At 38.8% G+C, this 18632-nt stretch overlaps 1 protein-coding gene across 8 annotated transcripts in view; it reads left to right on the top strand.

Annotated features, from left to right (window-relative positions):
* Positions 1–18632, top strand: part of PPP1R13B (protein phosphatase 1 regulatory subunit 13B) — a 93131-nt gene that overhangs the window by 67190 nt on the left and 7309 nt on the right. For 4 of the 8 annotated variants that reach the window (XM_025197202.1, XM_025197208.1, XM_025197204.1 and 1 more), the window contains 11 exons: positions 965–1139; positions 2044–2240; positions 4583–4747; positions 5523–5703; positions 7764–7922; positions 9596–9709; positions 11835–12004; positions 12943–13444; positions 14883–15649; positions 17288–17425; positions 17512–17645. In XM_025197202.1, the coding sequence (XP_025052987.1) occupies positions 965–1139; positions 2044–2240; positions 4583–4747; positions 5523–5703; positions 7764–7922; positions 9596–9709; positions 11835–12004; positions 12943–13444; positions 14883–15649; positions 17288–17425; positions 17512–17645 (2702 nt within the window). The remainder of the gene's footprint in view (positions 1–964; positions 1140–2043; positions 2241–4582; positions 4748–5522; positions 5704–7763; positions 7923–9595; positions 9710–11834; positions 12005–12942; positions 13445–14882; positions 15650–17287; positions 17426–17511; positions 17646–18632) is intronic. The other 4 variants (XM_025197203.1, XM_014517113.2, XM_025197206.1 and 1 more) reach the window with 4 other exon arrangements.

The raw sequence follows: 18632 nt of genomic DNA, 5'->3' as shown, positions 1-18632 counted from the left end.
TACACAGGTAAAATTTAATTGGGGATTCCCTTCTGCAAATGCAAATATAAGTTTTGTCAAGATAGGAAATACTGTCAGTGAAGTAGAGAAATCTTCTGCATTAAGAAGTGTATGTTCCTATAAGCAATATAGAATATTACAATTTAATAAACACAATGTGCGCAAAATGGTTTGAGACATCTCCACAAAGATTGGTAGGTTATATTTTTTCTTTTTGCTAGACTTGCCTCTATTGAGATAGATAGATATAGATATGTTTGAAGCATTTTGTGATGCTGTAACAGATTGTATAAAAGTACAGTATATATTGCATGCCTGGATTGAAGTACATTTAAAAGGATTCAAGCTAACAATTTCATTTGCAATTGTATTTTCACTTTTCTAAAAGAAATTATATAGAAAATAAGAAACGTTTCCCCTATTTGCCCAGGACAAGGACTGTAATTTAGAGGCCTGGAACTTTATCTTACAGTAGATCTCCTTATCTTAGCTAGCCTAAAATCCTTTACTGGTCTTTGTTTGTTTCCTTTGGGAAATTGAGTAATGGAGTGTTGGAAACCATTTTGCTGCAGCAGGAAGCATGTTACTAGCAGCAGGAAACAAATACTGGAGGAAGTTTCACAGATGTTTTGGAAGTAATGTTTAAGCTGGAATTGTTTTTGTGTGAGTTCAAAGTTTTATCTATGAGCTTCAAAAGCAGTATGCTCTGTTTTTCATTTTTGAAGACAAATGTGTGCAAACAAATATTTAATACTAGCCTTTTCTAGGTCTATTAGTGGACATCTTAATTCATTTTTTGTCATCAGAACTAACTTTTTTCCCCCGTGCAGAGAAGATGCACAGGAAAGAAAACTGTCTATTCATAGTGATATTTTAGTTTCTCTAAAGCCATGCTTTGTTGCTATTTTTGTAGATAGTTGGCTAGCAGGTAAATTCTTTTGAAATCAGATAATATGTTTGACAGGAACAACGCTTACGTTATCTGAAGCAGCAAGAACGTCGTCAGCAGCAGTCCATTTCTGAGAGTGAAAAGCTTCAAAAACTTAAGGAACGAGTGGAGACCCAGGAGACAAAGCTGAAAAAAATCCGTGCCATGAGAGGGCAAGTGGACTATAGCAAGATCATGAACGGCAACCTGTGTATGTGGATTTTTCAAATCTGCTTCCATAATTCAGGGTTGTCCATCTTTTCCGTGGCCAGGAGACCGACCATCCTGCACTGGATGGAGGACAGCACCCTGTGCAGACTGCAGTAGTACAAGCCAAGGGCCCCCCCCAGGTGTCCCCCACTGGTGCATGGCGCAAAGCCCGCCCTTCCACTGCTCCACCACACACACACACAGATGGCCCCTCTCCCAGTGCTCCACTGGCATGGACAGCCACGCCCCACTACACATGTGGGCAGGTGGCCCCCCTCACCATGCACCTGTGCCACTGCACACATGGCAGGGAGGGTGCACTGGGGGCTGCCCACTCCTACCACACCACACCATGGGCTCCTGCATGCTGCCTCACCCCTTGGGGCAGGTACAGGAAGCCAGAGCCAGAGGGAAAGCCCACAGGTCTTGACTGCTGCTATTGGCTGCAGAACTGTAGGGGGAACAGTGGCCAGGTGGGAGCCTGGGAGGTAAGGGAGAAGGTTGCAGAGAAGAGGCATTGAATAATCTCTCACAGCTCTGCTATAATTCATTTCACTTATACTCTGGATTAGAGCTAGCAAATTATTAGCATAGCAGTAGAATATTGAATAATTTGTTCTATTGTTAATAAAGTAGTATTCTGAGGGAATTTTATAATAAATATATAGTACTTTTAATAAACATATTTTAACTTTTAGCAAACTATCATAGGTTAAATACATAATTTTGTATGTTATGTGGTAAAGTTAAATTCATGGAGATGTCTCTTCTGTATTTTTAGAACATTTTTAGGACTAGTTTCCCATTGCTCCCAATAGCTCTATAATTAAAACTATGGAAATATATAGGGAAATCATACTGGTATTCCATTTAACCACTTTTTATAAATTTGTTATTCATCATAGCTACTGAAATTGAGCACATCAGTGCAATGTTCCAGGAAAAGCAGCAGGAGCTACAAGCTGCAGTGTTAAAAGTGGATCAACTCACTCAGCAACTGGAAGACTTGCGGAAAGGGAAATTGAATGGCTTCCAGTCTTACAATGGACAGATGACAGGGCCTGCAGCTGTAGAACTAAAAAAGTTGTATCAGGAGCTGCAGGTAAACCATTAATGGATACAGTTTTACAGTGTTTGTAGCTTAATACTTACTGCTGCACATCTAGTGCTGCCAGGGCATTTGATTCTGTGAAATTCCATTACTGATATGATGGAATATTGTTAACTTTCAAGGGCATATTAAATATATAAACCTCTGGGACCCTCTTTACTTTTTCAAAAGCACTTTGGAATCACTTAAGTACTTAGTCTGAGTAATGTAAGTCTGAGTAAATGTTTGAAGAGGATTGCTAAGGGAAAAGAAAGTGTGTATACAAAATTTCAACATGTAAACTAGTACTAGTTTCAAGTTTTTCCTTTTTCCTAAAATTATCATCTTATCTAAAATTATCATCATTTTCTCTTGTGAGGTTGTGGTGAAGTGAGCAAAGTATGTTACAAGCTTTTATAACTAGAAAGCATGATTAAATAGTGCAATACAGAATACAAAGACAAAAGCATAGTTATCCAGTAGAATTCAGATACTGCATGGGGTTAGGTGTCATACCCATATGGCATTGTGGGTTTGTGAACTGGTGTGAAAGTCCTACAAAGCCAGAGTAAACAGGTGATTGCTGTAGCTTTTATTTCAGTGGGCACCACTTCTCCAGTCGGCTATCTGGGATTACTGATCGGCTGTGACTGAGTGGAGAAGCAGCGTCCTTTGAATTAAAAGCCACAGCAGAGAGCTGTGTGCCTCAGCCTTTCCTCAGTAACCTCTTGCAAATTAAGCAGGTTGTGAACCATCTAGATACAAATGACCTCAGTTCTACTATATTGCACATGTGGTATATCCTCACGTATATACATTAACTATGTGTACATGTACCTGCCCTGACTTGTATTTTAAACGCACAACAGAGCAATATAGACAATGTTCATATAAAAATGTACAATTACCTCTTTCCCAAGATAGTGGTTATAGCTACAGTGTAGGTTTTAATTCAAAAGGTAAGATGTATTTTTTACATTGATTTGTCATCTAGATGACATGTATAAAATTACATCTGTTTAGTGACTTTCTAGTTTGACAGGATTTTGAGTTCCAATTTGTTTATAATGTCCTGAGTTTGAGATGACTACTGAAACAGGGTATGTGTGTGAGAAAGAGAGGGAGAAAAATATGAATAACTCTTGGGAGGGAGAGAGAAATATATGAGTAACGCCTTGGGGTGGGGAAGTAGGGGAAGAGAAAAAAATATGAGTAACCCTTACAAATTTTTACTCCTTTAGGATGCATTAATATTTTACCCTTGATTACCTTGTGCACAGATTGACATGATGTTCTTTAAAATGAGGCCTTTTTGTATAATAACTTTAATGTAATTGGCTAGTAGGTGTTAATTTTACAATAAAATAATATTTATCTCTGAAGAGGAGTGGGAGAGGGTTCATTTGAATTATTATATCAGGTTTGACAATGAGGCCCAAATTAATCCTTCCACTATATTTTTTATTTAATTGAGAAATGATAGCTTTTTTCCCCTGCCACTTGCATTAGGTGCATCTCCACTCCTGAAGTAATTTTTAAGATGCTTAACATATGGTTGAGCTGTCTATGTTGCTTTTTGTCAAATTGACCCCCTGTATATTCTTAAAGATTGAAATTTGCCTCAGTTTCTTGCATGTAACATCAGCGCGAGAAGTGGAAAATTGGGACAAACTGTCAGAATTATTGAAGGTGCCAAAGAGCCAGTGAGGAAGCAGGAGAAATAATTGTGAAGAACGACATGATTGATTTAAACTGTAGAGGTAACCTACCCCATAAGCCATCAGAAGCCTTCAAATGAAGGTTTCCCTTTAATCCCAATGTAGAGAGGAAAATCAGTGTCTAGCCTGTGCACCAGCAGTTCATTTGGCATTGCATTCATGCATCAAGAGGTTTCATTTGGAATTGGAAGTAGAATCAGTGGCATAACTAATGTTGAAAATGACACCTTCTTTTAGTGTTGTTTACCTTCCATGATGTTAAAAAATGCATCTCAGAAATAAGAAGGTTTGACTAAATCAGCTTACTAACAAATTGTATGTATGTTTTGTTTTTCACTTCAGTATTCCCTTATGAAACATCTTTATGCTTAGATGCTTCATCCAGTTGATACAAATTGAATGGATTCTACATATATTCATAAGTGGTCAATTGCTTCCTAGGACATACTTTATTTTGCTGTTTTAAGAGTTGTACTTGAATGCAAATGTTTATCGACTAGGCTGTGTAGAAGTGTAGACTTAGACTTGAAAACTTAGTTGTTTTACATTATTTTATATCTTTTGACACCTTACTGCTACAACAACAACAGGTAAAATGAAATGTCTACCTTAACTATAACCATTGTTTTTTTAAAGATCCGTAACAGGCTTAATCAAGAACAGAACTCGAAGCTGCAGCAGCAGAAGGAACTTTTAAACAAACGCAACATGGAGGTGGCTATGATGGACAAGCGAATCAATGAGCTGCGTGAGCGCCTGTACAAGAAAAAAGTTGAGGCACGTCAAAAAGAAAACATCCCTGTAAGATAAACTATTAAAAGGGCCACACCTCGGTGGTTTCCACAACCTGTACAAATCTTCATAAGATGTAACTTTTCTCCAGCTGACAAACAATTACAAAAAAGAAAACTTTTGAAAGTAGCAAACTTTTTAAATTTTAATTTTTTACAGGCTTTCCATAGACATTAAGAAACCCTCAAATGGCAACGTGTTGCCATTATATTAGGAACTATAAAGATTTGCAACAGTTACAGTAATGCAGAAAGGAAGGATTAATCTAGGGCTATGCATTGACATATAAGTTTGATTTGGTTTGTTAATAACATATTCTTAAATGTTGAAATTATCACCTCCCTGCCCAGAGTAAAACATTATTTAAATAGAAGCGGTTTAATAAAGTTGGCCAGAGCGGTTTCCAGCAACTTTAACCTAGTTAGTTGCCTGGTAGACAAGAGATTAGGTAGAGTTTCTCTGAATTACCAAGTAAAATCTCAGGTAGAGGGAATACTTGCAGGTTTTTGCTTTCCGTTATTCAAGGCCACTCACTAGGCCACAAACCTGTGAAGGCTGAAGGTGAAAAGAGTTCTTGGACAGCAGAACAGTTTCCTGATGGGAAAATTTGTATCATGGTAAAACAAAATTAATAGTTTTTAGGTGAACAAAGTTTGTTTTATATGGACTAGAACTGTGACAACAATATTGTGCAGTTCTAGATTATTTAACCACACTTTATCTTGACACCAAATGTTCCAAGATAAATAGAGGTTCACACAACTTTTGGTTTGTCTATTTTTAGTTAAATCGTATTAACGGAACCTCATCGCCACAGTCATCCTTGAGTGCTTCAGGAAGAGTAGCAGCAGTGGGACCTTACATCCAGGTTCCCAGTGCAGGCAGTTATGCTGTACCAGTGGACCCAGTGAAACCACAGTCTCTCACCATTGCTTCCAGTTCAACCCATGGAAGATCAAAATCTGGTGAGTTACAACAGCTGTTTAAGTATTTGCTCTGAGAGAGGGGCAAGGAATAGTTCTTGCAAATCCTGTGTTTTGACAGTTCTATCTCAGGTTGATTGAATTTGGCTTCTCAGTACAGTTCTGTGATAGCTTGATAGTCATTTGAGCAACATGAAGTGTTTTGTATCTCTCTACCTACCCTTGTCCAGTGGCTGAGCATGCTGCCTTCTCAGTTTTGCTTGAATTCGAACAGAATATGGAATCTACAAAAGAGCATGTGTCAATTGACTGAATAATTCCTACCCTAGGAGTGTTTGCTTCCAAGATTTTTTTTTAATGTAAATAGTTGCTGTAATTTTTTAATTTCCATTTGTTTACAGAAGGCTGCTTATCTTACATACAACATATGTATATACTTGGTCTAGTAAAAAACACACTGCTTCTAAAATAAAAAAAGAAGAGTGCTTTCTGATAGCAAGAGGAAGGTGGTTAGTTCCAGCCTGTGGTGTCTTGTGTTGCAGTGGAATAGTTTTTAGTGTTCCAGTTGTCTATCCCTTTCTCACTGGGGTTAGTGAAGGAGGCAAAATAGAATTATTCATAATTTGTTCTTCAGCGCTATGGTCCCAGTGTCGTCTCCCACCGTAAACAATTCTAGATGTATTGTAAAGCAGAAAATATTCTTTCTCATATTTAACATCTGAGGACACCACCTGCCTTAATGGTATGTCAGCTGTCCTGAAGTCTTTGAGCCAATTTGCTTTCATTTTGCAGTATGTGCCTTGCTAAAGTCAGAACTCTGAAGAGTAGATTGACTACAAACACAGATAAATGCAGTCCCAAGCATCTGGGCATGATGCCTAGTTGTAGTGAAGAGTTTTAAGAGCAGGGGGCAACCACCAATGCAAACTACCTGTGATTTGCCACATTGTTCCAAAAATGTTTTTGTGGTTGGAATTGAAAACTTCCTCAAGGTTTATACTTTGCTTCTGTGGCAGGGAGAGAAGATGCTGAACCATTCTGTACGACATATGCAAAGAGTTACTTTGCAGTCTGCTGAAGGCAGTAGGGGTCAACCTTTTTTGGCAGGCGTACCACAAATTAGCCCTGAACCCTCCTCATGTACCACTCTGATCCCTTCCCCTTACCTGATTTGCTGCTCAGCTTTCTGTTCCCTGCTTTGTGCTCCCTGCCTGATCTGATGCTCTGCTTTCTGCTCCCTTCCCCATCTGCCACTCTGCTGCCTGTCCCCCCTCCCATTTTGCCACATGCCATACACAAATACTGCCTGTGCCGCTTGTGGCACCTGTTGCACATGTTGGCCACCCCTGGCCTAAAGCATACTCCTAGTTAGTATTGCATGTTGCACCCTCTACCTCAGACTCTGGTATTAGTAATCTGTTAATCAAGTTCAAGTCCTGGAAATTGAAGTACACTGCCTTTGGTATCAGATCCAGAAGTTAATTCCATGCAAGATATACTAAGTTTTAGATCCTTCCTCAGACCCAGTGGTGGAGTAGGCTTTCCCCATCTTACTGCTTTTTTGGGGAAATTCAAAGTGGATATTTGAAATGACTTGAACATGAGGTGAAATGACAGATTTGTCACAATATTTATGTTTCCTTTGGTTGTGTGTGTATTTAATTCGTTAATCTCATATGAAAATAATTCACAGGTCACAGTTTAATTGCTGCTGTTTGCAAATCTCACTTGTTGGGTGACTGTCCGTGCACTGTGGGAGTTTCCATATTCTACTACAAGGAGTAACTCTGCATGAGAGACTTCTGATAGTGGAAAAGAGTGATTGTTTTCTCCAGAGACTGATTTTTATATGTTGATTATAGTGAGTGTAGTTATATGATTTTCTCAGAGTTTAAGAGAATAGAAAATAGATCAAATCTTGGGGATTTTTTTTCTCCCATGTGTCATTCTTTTATTTATTCATTTTTAAGTTTTTAAGTTCTAATTTCTCCATTGCCATTACTTTGTAATCTTTCCACCACTTTTTTTTTTCTCCCCGCCCCTTTCTTTCTTTCTTTCTTTCTTTATCTCTGTGACTGGACCTGCCTCGGTATGTTCTGTAGAGACTGACTATGGGTGTGTGAAAAAATCTCCAGGCACCTGGAAGATTTCTGATTTAGACATAATAGTGGATCCTATTCTGTCAGCTTCCACTTCTTCTCTTCAGTCTGCTGTTCACAGTGTCATCTGCCTGGCATCTACTCTTTCTGACACCCAGCACTGTGAGTCTCTACAAGATCTTTGGTTATCTAAGAATGCCAAGTTTTAATATGATCATCTGAGCTCTTTCATGCAGATACATATTAAACAGCATTTTTAGAAATCACTCTCCATCCTGGTAAAAATATAAAATTGCTTGGAGATTAACCTGCAGATTAAAAGGAAGAATGGAAACAAACAGATTTTGAGCAAATTGATCCTTTCAGTGTCACCGGTGGAATTACCCTAGGGATGGGTTTCCGCAATTGAGGTTTTGATTGTAAAGATACTGAAAGAAGTTACTAGGCGCCTTGTTGCTGCTAATCAGACTGTCAGGGGAAATTTATGAGTTATTGGTATGTGAGGATTTATTTTGGAGACACTATTCCCTGCGTAGCTTACATAGGTATTCATGGTCTACTGGCCGGGGAACTAGGAGATCTGAGTCTGATCTCAGGGTAAAATCCTGGCTGCAGTGAAGTCCATGGCAGAATTCCCATTGCCTCAATGGGACCAGGATTCTATTCTTGGTTTTGCAGTTCATGTACTCTGTTGCTGTGGGTCATTTATTCCTTTGTCTTGCCTTCACCAGCTATAAAATGCAATAAGCATTTTCTCATGTTTATCAAATGATCCAAGATCTATCAATGCAAAATGGTATGAAAGTTATTCCAAAGACCGACTGCTGTTATTGGGCCTTGGTTGCTATTACGAAACCTGTAGAGGTAGCTGGTACCAAAGCAATAGGAACTTCGTGGCATGGTGCCCAGAAACAGTATTTTGCTTGACATCAGTTGGATAGACAAGGTGAGCAGGGAGGCTGCTCACTGGATGGGAAGTGGTGTCAGGGGTAGAGCTGGGAAGCCAAAGTTCGGATTCTTTCAACATCTCTGCTTCCTTTGGCCTCTGCTTGCTGCAGCTTCTGCTCTCATTGTTCCTTGTCCATCACAGCTGATCCTTCCTTGCTGAGACCCAAGGGAGGGAACAACAGAGAGAAGCTGCTTGGCGGCCTGCTTGCCACAGCAGCTACTGGCTGTCATGAGTTGCAATTGCAGGCTGTTACAGCAGCTTGGTATGTATGGCATTCAGTTTGGGCTGCAAGAAGAAAATGTAGGGTGTTTGGTAGGTCTGCTCAAGTAGGATACGATGGGGCGGGAAGGTGGGAGTAGCTGCATTCTGAAGCTGAAGGCAACAGAAAGAATGAAAGTTGGAACAAATTGGACCTTTATTGGGTTCCTGTTTACCTCCTTTGAATGCTAAGGATAAGCACCTATTGTTGTATTTTTGGAGTTCTAAGGATTATACGGCATTCAGTGTATGACTTTTATGAGTTCTCTGAGGTTTCATTGTAAATCTGTGTGCATCTTTGTAAGAGAATGGAAGATGTTTTGGCATTTTCTACTGTTCTATCATATTTTTAGCCTCAAAATGTTATTGTTTCCCTCTTAGGCACTAAGCTTATAATTTTAAGATGTCTCCCTCTGCTTAGTATGAATTGGGTAGAATGGCTTCATTTATTTTGTGAAATTGTTCTGCCAAACCTTAACAAAGTGCTAGAATTAAAGAATGTCTTGAATGTATCATGTAGTAAACTTTAATCCAAAGCAGTACTCGCATTTAGAAAAGTTCTCGATATAAGGGTTAGTTGTTTGTTTGTTTTTTTTACTTCATTTCTTCTGGTCTTATTCTTAACTAGATGGTGGAAAAATAAGCAAGGTGCATGGCTCCTGGACAGAGTCAGATCTTGATGCTGGGCCTGACTACAGCTCTTCCGGGCAATCTACAAACTGTGAAAAACAATTTCTAGACTGTATGTTTTGCAAAGTGATTTAAGCAAAAATAAATAAATAAATGCCTACAATGATCTTTACTTCCAATTAACAATCAATAATCCTTTCCTATCCCTCACATTCAGTTATTTCTCAAAATTCAACTTCAGTTGATTTGAAATTAAAAAGTTAATGTACATTTTAAATAGTTTTGTGTGGAACTTTTGGAAAAGATCATTCAAAGATGATTAGTAGGACAGCTCAGATGTAGAGGGTGTAACTTCAAATAAGCAAAGGATAGAAAATAGATGACCTAATCATTTGAGCCAGATAAAGACACATTCATGAGCTAACAGACTGATCATTCTTTGATAGGGTAGAAACATGGGGTGCCAAATAGTCTCCAGATTGTTACTTCTTCAGAAATTGGGTGTTCAGTAGAATTGGTTTGACTTTTTTAGGCAGAAAGAGAAACAAGAATGTTAAATGCATTGTATATAGTCCACCCTTATGTGGCCTCTTTAAGGGGTAAAATTATCATTGTTTTATTTAATTATATTAATACAATAGAATATATTTCAACCAAATTACGTCTAAGTCTTCAAATACAGAGTTGTTTTATAAAGAGGATGATTGTCAATTTTTTCTCTGGGTACAGGGGGTCAAACAAGAAGTAATAACCTTAAATTGCAACAAGGGAAACTTTAGGTTAGATATTAGTGAGAAAACTATGTGGGGTTGGTTAGGCTCTGGAACTGATTTCCTTAGAGATGTTGTGGAATCCCTGCCATTGGAAGTTAAAGCGCAGATCAGATACCAACTTGGTTGGGAAGGTTTAGACGTATTCCTGGGCTGAGCAGGGTGTTGGACTAGATGATGTCCTGAGGTCCCTCACAGCCTTTTTTTTCTCCTATGATCTGATAACTGTTTTTGCAGAAACTCTATTATGTGAGCATGGCAAGGAATGTGCAATTAGAAAGAAACTCTCACAGATCTTCTAAGGGGCCTTGGTAGTGGAACTTTTTCTCTGAAGTTTGAATATTTGCTGTGTACATTTTATTTGGTCTCATTAAAATGGAGTTCTAGGAATCTAAATAAATCTTCTCCAGATCTATCTAAAACTGCACCCTGGGTGCCACCCTCTAGAGACTAAGTCTGATTGTGTGTCAATTCTATTATTAAATTGTTTTGCTTTGGGTAGTACAGAGGAATGAAGGGAGGGAAACAGCTTCTCCATCCCATGGAGCAACAACAACAGAACTAGGAAATGAAATTTGACCTTCTAAACAGCAGCTCAAAGTAGTAATTCAGAATTGTTTTATAATAACTGCAAAGATTTCACTTCAGATATTTTAATCTTGTATCTTTTAGAAAATGGAAAGGAAACCATTTCTTCCAAGTACTAAAATAGTACACTAAAGCATCAAGGAATTAACGAAGTGCTGGTTCCTTTAGTTTACATGCAGTTATGCATGTTTTTGCATACAATGAATGGATATGCCTGTGGCTTGGTGTTTTGACTGATTTTTGAGATTTATTTCTGGAAAATTAAATCTTTAACGAGGAAATGTTTTTATAATCAGTGAGCATAGGGAAGGAGGCAGAAAAGCATTGATGTCTTGCAGCATAATAATGTTTTTGTTTTTTTCCACCACATAGCTACAATGAGTCTTTATGGTATACAGCCCTTACACTTCAGTGACTAGGTCAGATTCTGCTCACAGATATACAGGTGTAAGTTTAGAATTACTCTACTAAGTGACTGCAGGTACTCAAAATTTAATAGCAAGAATTTGCCCTTTCATGTTGATGATACACAATGTATCAAAAACTAAGCACGGGCAAAGTATTCTTATAAATAAACTTTAAAAAAATCTTGGTCTGATTTCTGCACTTGATCAAAATTTTGGAGCTAGGTCTGCAACATCTGCTATCTCTTACATTAAAATCAGCTCTAATGAAATTTGAATATCAAATGGTAACAGATAGCATGCAATGCCTAATGATTAAGTTTTTAGTCTCTTCTTCTGAATCAGATGCTGACATTAGTATGGGTTTATCTAATTTTTGGAATCAAATTTAATCCTGTTGTAATTAAACTAACTTATTTGTTTACAGCGATGGGCACAGATAATCTTAAATATTACATTTTTCTTTTGTTTCAAGCTACTGAAGGAAACTGGCCAACACTTAAGCAAAGCTCAGCCCCTGTCGTAAAACCCTCCCAGCTCTCCAACGCAGACTGGAAAGAATCAAGCATGGATACAGCTTTAAAACAAGGAACTATATCCAGTCAGCCTTTGCCATCTTCTTTATTAGGAAGTACTGATAAGCTGGTGCGTTTAATTAATGGTCTCTGCACGTTTTGCTTCCATTCTGATGTTTATCAAAAATGTCACTAATGAAGTTCATTTCATCTCCTTTTTTAATTTCTTCATTGCCATCCTATTTCTTCTCCCATTAAGTGCCATACACCCCTGAAGGCAAGGGAGTATGTGAATCTCCATCTGTCTGCATCTTCGTTCTTGTTTCTTCCAACTTTCTCCCTCAATTCCTTTGCTGCTCTTGATCTCCTCTGAAACGCTTTGTTCCCTCCTCTCTCTTTGGCCTCAGACCTCTTACAGGTTGCCACTGGCTGCTTAATTAAACTCATATTTACTCAGTGCTTTTCCTCCTCTGATTGTTAAATTATTTAAAAGAATAAAGTTATCCCTGAAATTCCTTAAACTCGTCCCATAGTGAGCTTGTCAGGTTTGCTTGTGTCCTCCTGTGTGTTGCTCAACAGTTTATATTTGTCCTGAACTGTTAGCTCTAAGCAGCAAATGACTTTATTTTAAAATGTGAAGTGTTAGAGCACTAAAACCACACTGTATTGTCTCATGAATTTTGGAGACCCTTGTTTCATTTTTTACTAGTCACTCAAGCTTCCAATTATGCAGATTCCATAATATAAATTATGGAGATGGTATAATTATGTAGAGAGTATAAATTCATATTAACATATTAGACACAGCCTTATAATTCCAATGTGTCAAGACATCTCAGAGTATATCTCAAACCTATGGTGCTCACTCTATTAAGTGGTGGTGTTGTACCTAATATATAAGAAATCTATTCATAGTTTTGTGTACATGTAAATATAAGCAGTTTATTCCGTAACAGTCAAGAACATTAATCAGCATCACTAAGCTGTGGGTGTTTTTGCTTTTGATTTGTACTTGTGAAATGGTGCAGTCTGCTTAATTTTTCTTATGCTACTTGTGTTCTCATTTAGGGCCTTGATATGGGGAGGGTGCCACCAACCATTCCTGGTGTGAGCAAGCAGTTGCCTCAAAACTATGGGACCTATCCAAGCCCTATTCCTTTAGGAACAAGTTCTACAAATTCTCTGGAGAGGCGGAAGGATGGCAGCCTGCCAAGACCTGGTTCCAGTATAATAAGTCGGCAAAGATCTGTTCCATTACCACCATCAAGCAACATACATCAACCCAGTTCCTCACAACAGATCCAACAGAGAATTTCCGTACCTCCTAGCCCTACATATCAACCTTCTGGCCCCCCGTTATTTCCTGGAGGAGATGGAAGGCCTGACCTTCCTTTAACTGTGGCTATCAGACCTTTCCTAGCTGATAAAGGATCAAGGCCTCAGTCCCCCAGAAAAGGACCACAAACAGTAAACTCAAGTTCCATCTACTCAATGTATCTTCAACAAGCAACCCCACCCAAAAACTATCAACAAGCTGTATACAACACCCTAAATAAGTCAGTAAAAGCAGGTAGAAAATATATTTGCCTTTCTTTTTTAAATAGATTAACTACTACTTGTTGGCCTAACACTTCCATTGAGACTAACATAAATAGTTGTTGCATGAATAACTTTTCTAAATTTTGGAAAGGGGACAAAGTTTGTTTTTTGTTTAAACAGTGTGATGTCGCAATTTAATTTGATCATAGTTGTGGTATTTGAGACGGCAAAGAGGCACATGAGTTATCTTTTTTTCTGAAATGTGCTAATTATTGGAACAATAACATCAATATATATAACACCAAATGTTATCCATATACAAGCAGTCCTCGACTTACAACGTTTTGAGTTACAATGTTTCACACTTGCAACGTTTCTAAATTGACACCCTGTTCCAACTTTCTGACCTCAGTTTCGACTTTACAGCGCTTGGTCTGATGTGATGCCATGACAGCGAATAAGTCGCTGTGTCGCCCATCTCCCTGGAGAACATCTGTCCAAACTTCCTTGCACACTTTCTTTAAGAAAGCAGACAAGACTCCATAAAAATCTGCAGCCAAGGCTCCTGAGAAGAATTCAGCCAAGAGCCCTTCAAAAAGTCCAGCAAAATCACCTCAAAGAAGTCATAGATTCATAGATGCTAGGGTCGGAAGGGACCTCAATAGATCATCAAGTCCGACCCCCTGCATAGGCAGGAAAGAGGGCTGGGTTTAGATGACCCCAGCTAGATGCATATCTAACCTCCTCTTGAAGACCCCCAGGATAGGGGAGAGCACCACCTCCCTTGGGAGCCCGTTCCAGACCTTGGCCACTCAAACTGTGAAGAAGTTCTTCCTAACGTCCAGTCTAAATCTGCTCTCTGCTAGCTTGTGGCCATTATTTCTTGTAACCCCCGGGGGCGCCTTGGTGAATAAAACCTCACGAAGTCCTTCCAAATCAATATGATTGCTATTTACAATATAAATACATTAATGTAGCTATATTACTCATCTATAATTGATTTGAGTACAAAATTCTGAGTTATTTTTGGTGAAAACAGGGTATCAGGCCTTGGTTCAGGAACCAATCCCCCATTTATAACATTGTTTCCTATGGGAAAATCGGTTCCGAGTTGCAACGTTTCGACTTAAGACACTGCTTTCAGGAACCAATTGTGTTGTAAGTCCTCAGGACTGCCTGTGTTACTTACAGGTATTTCTTGATCATTTCACTAAATTGTCTGGAGAGATTTTCCTTCCTGTATTACCATTTGTGTGCAAGTAGTTTATAATTGTCAAAAATACCGATGGCTAACAAATGATTTTTTTTTCTAGTTTGCATTTGGTAGGCCAACTGGGAGATTATGACATAAACCAGATACTCAAATTCTTTTCTTCTCTATTGGCATTGCTATGCAGCAACTGATTGCATTACCTTTTTGTTACAATTTCAGAACAATTGCTCACTGTGTTTTGTTTTCTTCTTTCTAGTTTATGGAAAACCTGTTCTACAATCTGGCTCAACTTCTCCATCACCTTTACCATTCCTTCATGGTTCTTTGCCTGCACACCCTTCTTCACAGCCACAGTCTCAGCCTCAGGCTGAGCTCGCTGAAAAAGATCAAGAGCTAGAAAATATTCCTCCCTCTGGTGAAAATAGCAATGTAGAGAACATTCCTCGACCTCTCAGTCCTACCAAACTTACACCTATTGTCCATTCACCCCTCCGATATCAAAGCGATGCTGATCTTGAAGCTCTTAGAAGAAAATTAGCCAATGCTCCCAGGCCATTAAAGAAGCGTAGTTCTATCACTGAACCTGAAGGACCCAGTGGGCCAAATATACAGAAGTTATTGTATCAGCGTTTTAATACGCTTGCTGGAGGAATAGAAAGTGCTCCATTTTATCAGCCAAGCAATGCACAGGACTTCATAGGCATCTTAGCAGATGTTGATAATGGAAACACTAGTACCAATGGCAATATTGAAGAACCTATTTCTGTGCAACCTACAGTTCCTCTTCCTGATGAACCTCCTCCTTCATCAGATGCCAATGATAATGAATTACCTTCTCCTGCCACTGAAGAATTGATCAGTATTGAAACCACTAACCAAACCTCTGAGACAACTGAAGATAGTAATAATAATCCTGCTATACTCCCTTCCACTGAGCAGCCACCTAGCCCTGTACCTGAGGTTAGTTCCCCAGTAGAAGATGAAGTTCCTGTGCCACCAGCTGTTCCTCCTCCTCTTCCTCCAGTAAGTGACTACACAAGCATTATTACAATGCATACAGTGACACTCAGTCTATGCAAGTAACTTTATTCAGTTGTTTATGCAGTGAATGGAAGGCAGTGGGATTAGGTTAAATGACTGTAATGCAAGATATGTGATACTAAAGAAATAAAGGGAAATCCAACACAATACCAGTGAAGATACCCATGGAAAATGTACTAGTTCTGTTTCTTATGCAAGTCCTGACTAGGTGATCAGGACATGATGCAAGTATTTTGTAGTTGGTTCTCCATGATTAGAATCCTATGTGGGTTGGGGCTACAAACCTTGCTGTGGCATTTACTTGTTGTCATAGAGTTAAATTTCAAAACCTGAGATTTAATTTAAAAGCTTGCATTAAGAACTCATGTTTTTAAAGACAGTTCTTTCAGTGAGGCTTTCCTTGTTCTGCAGACAGTCTGAAAGGGTGACTCTGGAAGGTGTTATATACCCATATTTCCCTCAATGGATTGTTGTCTGAAACCTCAAAAGACAACATAAATGTCAAGGTTGCTGCCTCATTTCAGCTGCAAATTCCCTTAATATGCTGATCCCACAATCTGAACAGCTTTCCATGTTGCCCCCTTCGTCACTGACAAAACCTCCGGCTTCACCCTGACACTGTCCATTAGGCTTTGTCATTAGGAAAATGTTGAATTGAATATTGAGAATTGAAAAAGTAGGGACAGAAATGCTTTAAGCAGTACACTGGATTTTATGGCTATATTCAGTAGGAAGGTGCACAGTACAGTGAGCACTGCCACTTTCTCACTTACCTAAAGTTGTCACAGAATCCAAGGACCTTACTGAAGATTTGGGTCCCACTAGACTGCAGTGAACATGAAATCTTACATACGCTCCATCTGTAAACAGGTACAGGATGTTTGGAGGAAAAGGGGAGATCCTAGCAGTGGATATTCTTCAAATGAAAGCTTTTTATTTTTAGAAATGCAAGTAATAAACATAAGAGTAACTTAAAAATTACAACTACAAGCTGTAGCCTACATGAAGCACAAATTGCTTTATTTTGCATGTTTTGTTGGATGCTGGGAATGATGTTATGTATTTCAGATCATCTGCCTGTTTCTTTTGAAATTACCAGCCAGAACCATGCAAAGAGTACTTTTCTGAGCTGTTTGAAGCGAGGAAAACCTTCTACAGTACTAATGTACTTTAGTCCTGACCTGCAGGGAGCACTGCTGCTAGTTCAGACCTGAGATTCCTTCTAAATAGAGACTGCCAGTAATACTGAATTGTGTAAACTTTGTAATATTAACCAAAGTCTTGATGGTGTCTAAGATGAGCCCACATAATTCGCTTTCACTTGTGATACCATTTAAAACTACAGTACTCTGAATGATGGGCTCAGGTATCATTGGACCTTGTAATCACAATTTCTGAACACATCTCTTGACTGTGTTGGAATGCTTTTCAGGTTTCTACTTGGCACAAGTTATGGTGGCAAAAATAGCAAGTCCTACAAATTGGGGATTTACAGTAGATGTTGGCAGGCCCTTACCTAACACTTCAGGAACACAGGAATGTTTATTTAAAAAGTAATGAAATGATTGGACATACATATGTGTCATCTAGAATGACAACTGTATTTTCTCTTCCACCCAGACCAAACGTACCAACCTGAAGAAACCTAATTCTGAGAGGACAGGACATGGTTTGAGAGTGAAGTTCAATCCTTTGGCCCTCTTGCTTGATGCTTCTTTGGAGGGAGAATTTGACCTGGTACAAAGGATCATATATGAGGTGAACTTCTAAAAATAGATAGGTTTTCCCATTATTTTCAATGAAGTAAAAGGTTTGTGCTGAAATATTTTATTTTGTTCCAAAAGGTTGATGATCCCAGCAAACCCAATGATGAAGGAATTACCCCTTTGCATAATGCAGTATGTGCTGGCCATCACCACATTGTAAAGTTCCTGCTTGATTTTGGTGTAAATGTGAATGCAGCAGACAGCGATGGATGGTAAGAGTCCTGTCCCTTTTAACTTCAGTGTCTCCTCTCTGCCATTTTTATGTGGCAATAAGTAAATGATCAATATAGTTCTAATGTTATACACAATCTGAATTGCTAACTTCATTGCTCATGTGTTTCAGCATTTCAAGCCAAAATGTAATGATTAAAATGTAACAACATGACCTTCCTTGTTTATAGGAAAATATTTGGATTCAGTATCATTGGATTTTGTTATAATTGAAAATGCACAGTGTGCATCAAGACTGATAAGAGTCTTAGTGGTCTTTTCCTTGTTTAAAAAAACAATCTGTTAACAGTTTTGTTTGTCTAAGCCAGAGATGTGGGTTTTCCAGAAAATTTTGAATTGGAAATTTTTCCAATGCCCTAAATAGAGCATGATCTGATTTAACATGCTTATTTGACTTATATTTAGTAAACAAAACCCAAAAAGGGCCCCCATGTTAATTTTTGTCCCAATAGCCACAAGTATTTGAACTAAAATATTTGATTAGGAAATAAATGAAATACAGCACACTTAACGGGCAAGCACATGTGCTTGCAGCAGCTCAAAATCCCTGATAAAAAAAAATCACAAAGTCACTCTGTAAAATACCCCAAAATCCGTGTTCCTCCACAATTAAAACAAAAGACCACTTTAAAGAGACAGAGAGAGTGAGACAGAGACAGCAGTCAGTTGGGAAATGTTTTTATCTACAGCATTAAACCAGTATGGAAGCCTACCAGTGTCTCTATCATAATAATAAAATGAACTCTACATACATGTTTCATGAATACATGAATATATATTTTCCTGCCCCCTCAACCGGGGTTATGGCCCCCATACAAGGGCGACGGCCCCCCAACAGGGACTATGACCCCCACAGAGGGGCTACTGCCTCCCCCCTGCAAAGCCCACATGCCCCACCCCAGCCTCTTGATTGCTGCTCCACCTGGCCCCATCCCCCCACCAGCTGCTGCAGCCCCCCCCCCGGCTGC

This window comes from Alligator sinensis, unplaced genomic scaffold, assembly GCF_000455745.1.
Source record: "Alligator sinensis unplaced genomic scaffold, ASM45574v1 scaffold85_1, whole genome shotgun sequence".
Lineage (NCBI taxonomy): Eukaryota > Metazoa > Chordata > Crocodylia > Alligatoridae > Alligator > Alligator sinensis.
Note: the sequence above shows the minus strand (reverse complement) of the source record. Positions and strands in the feature narration are given on the sequence as shown.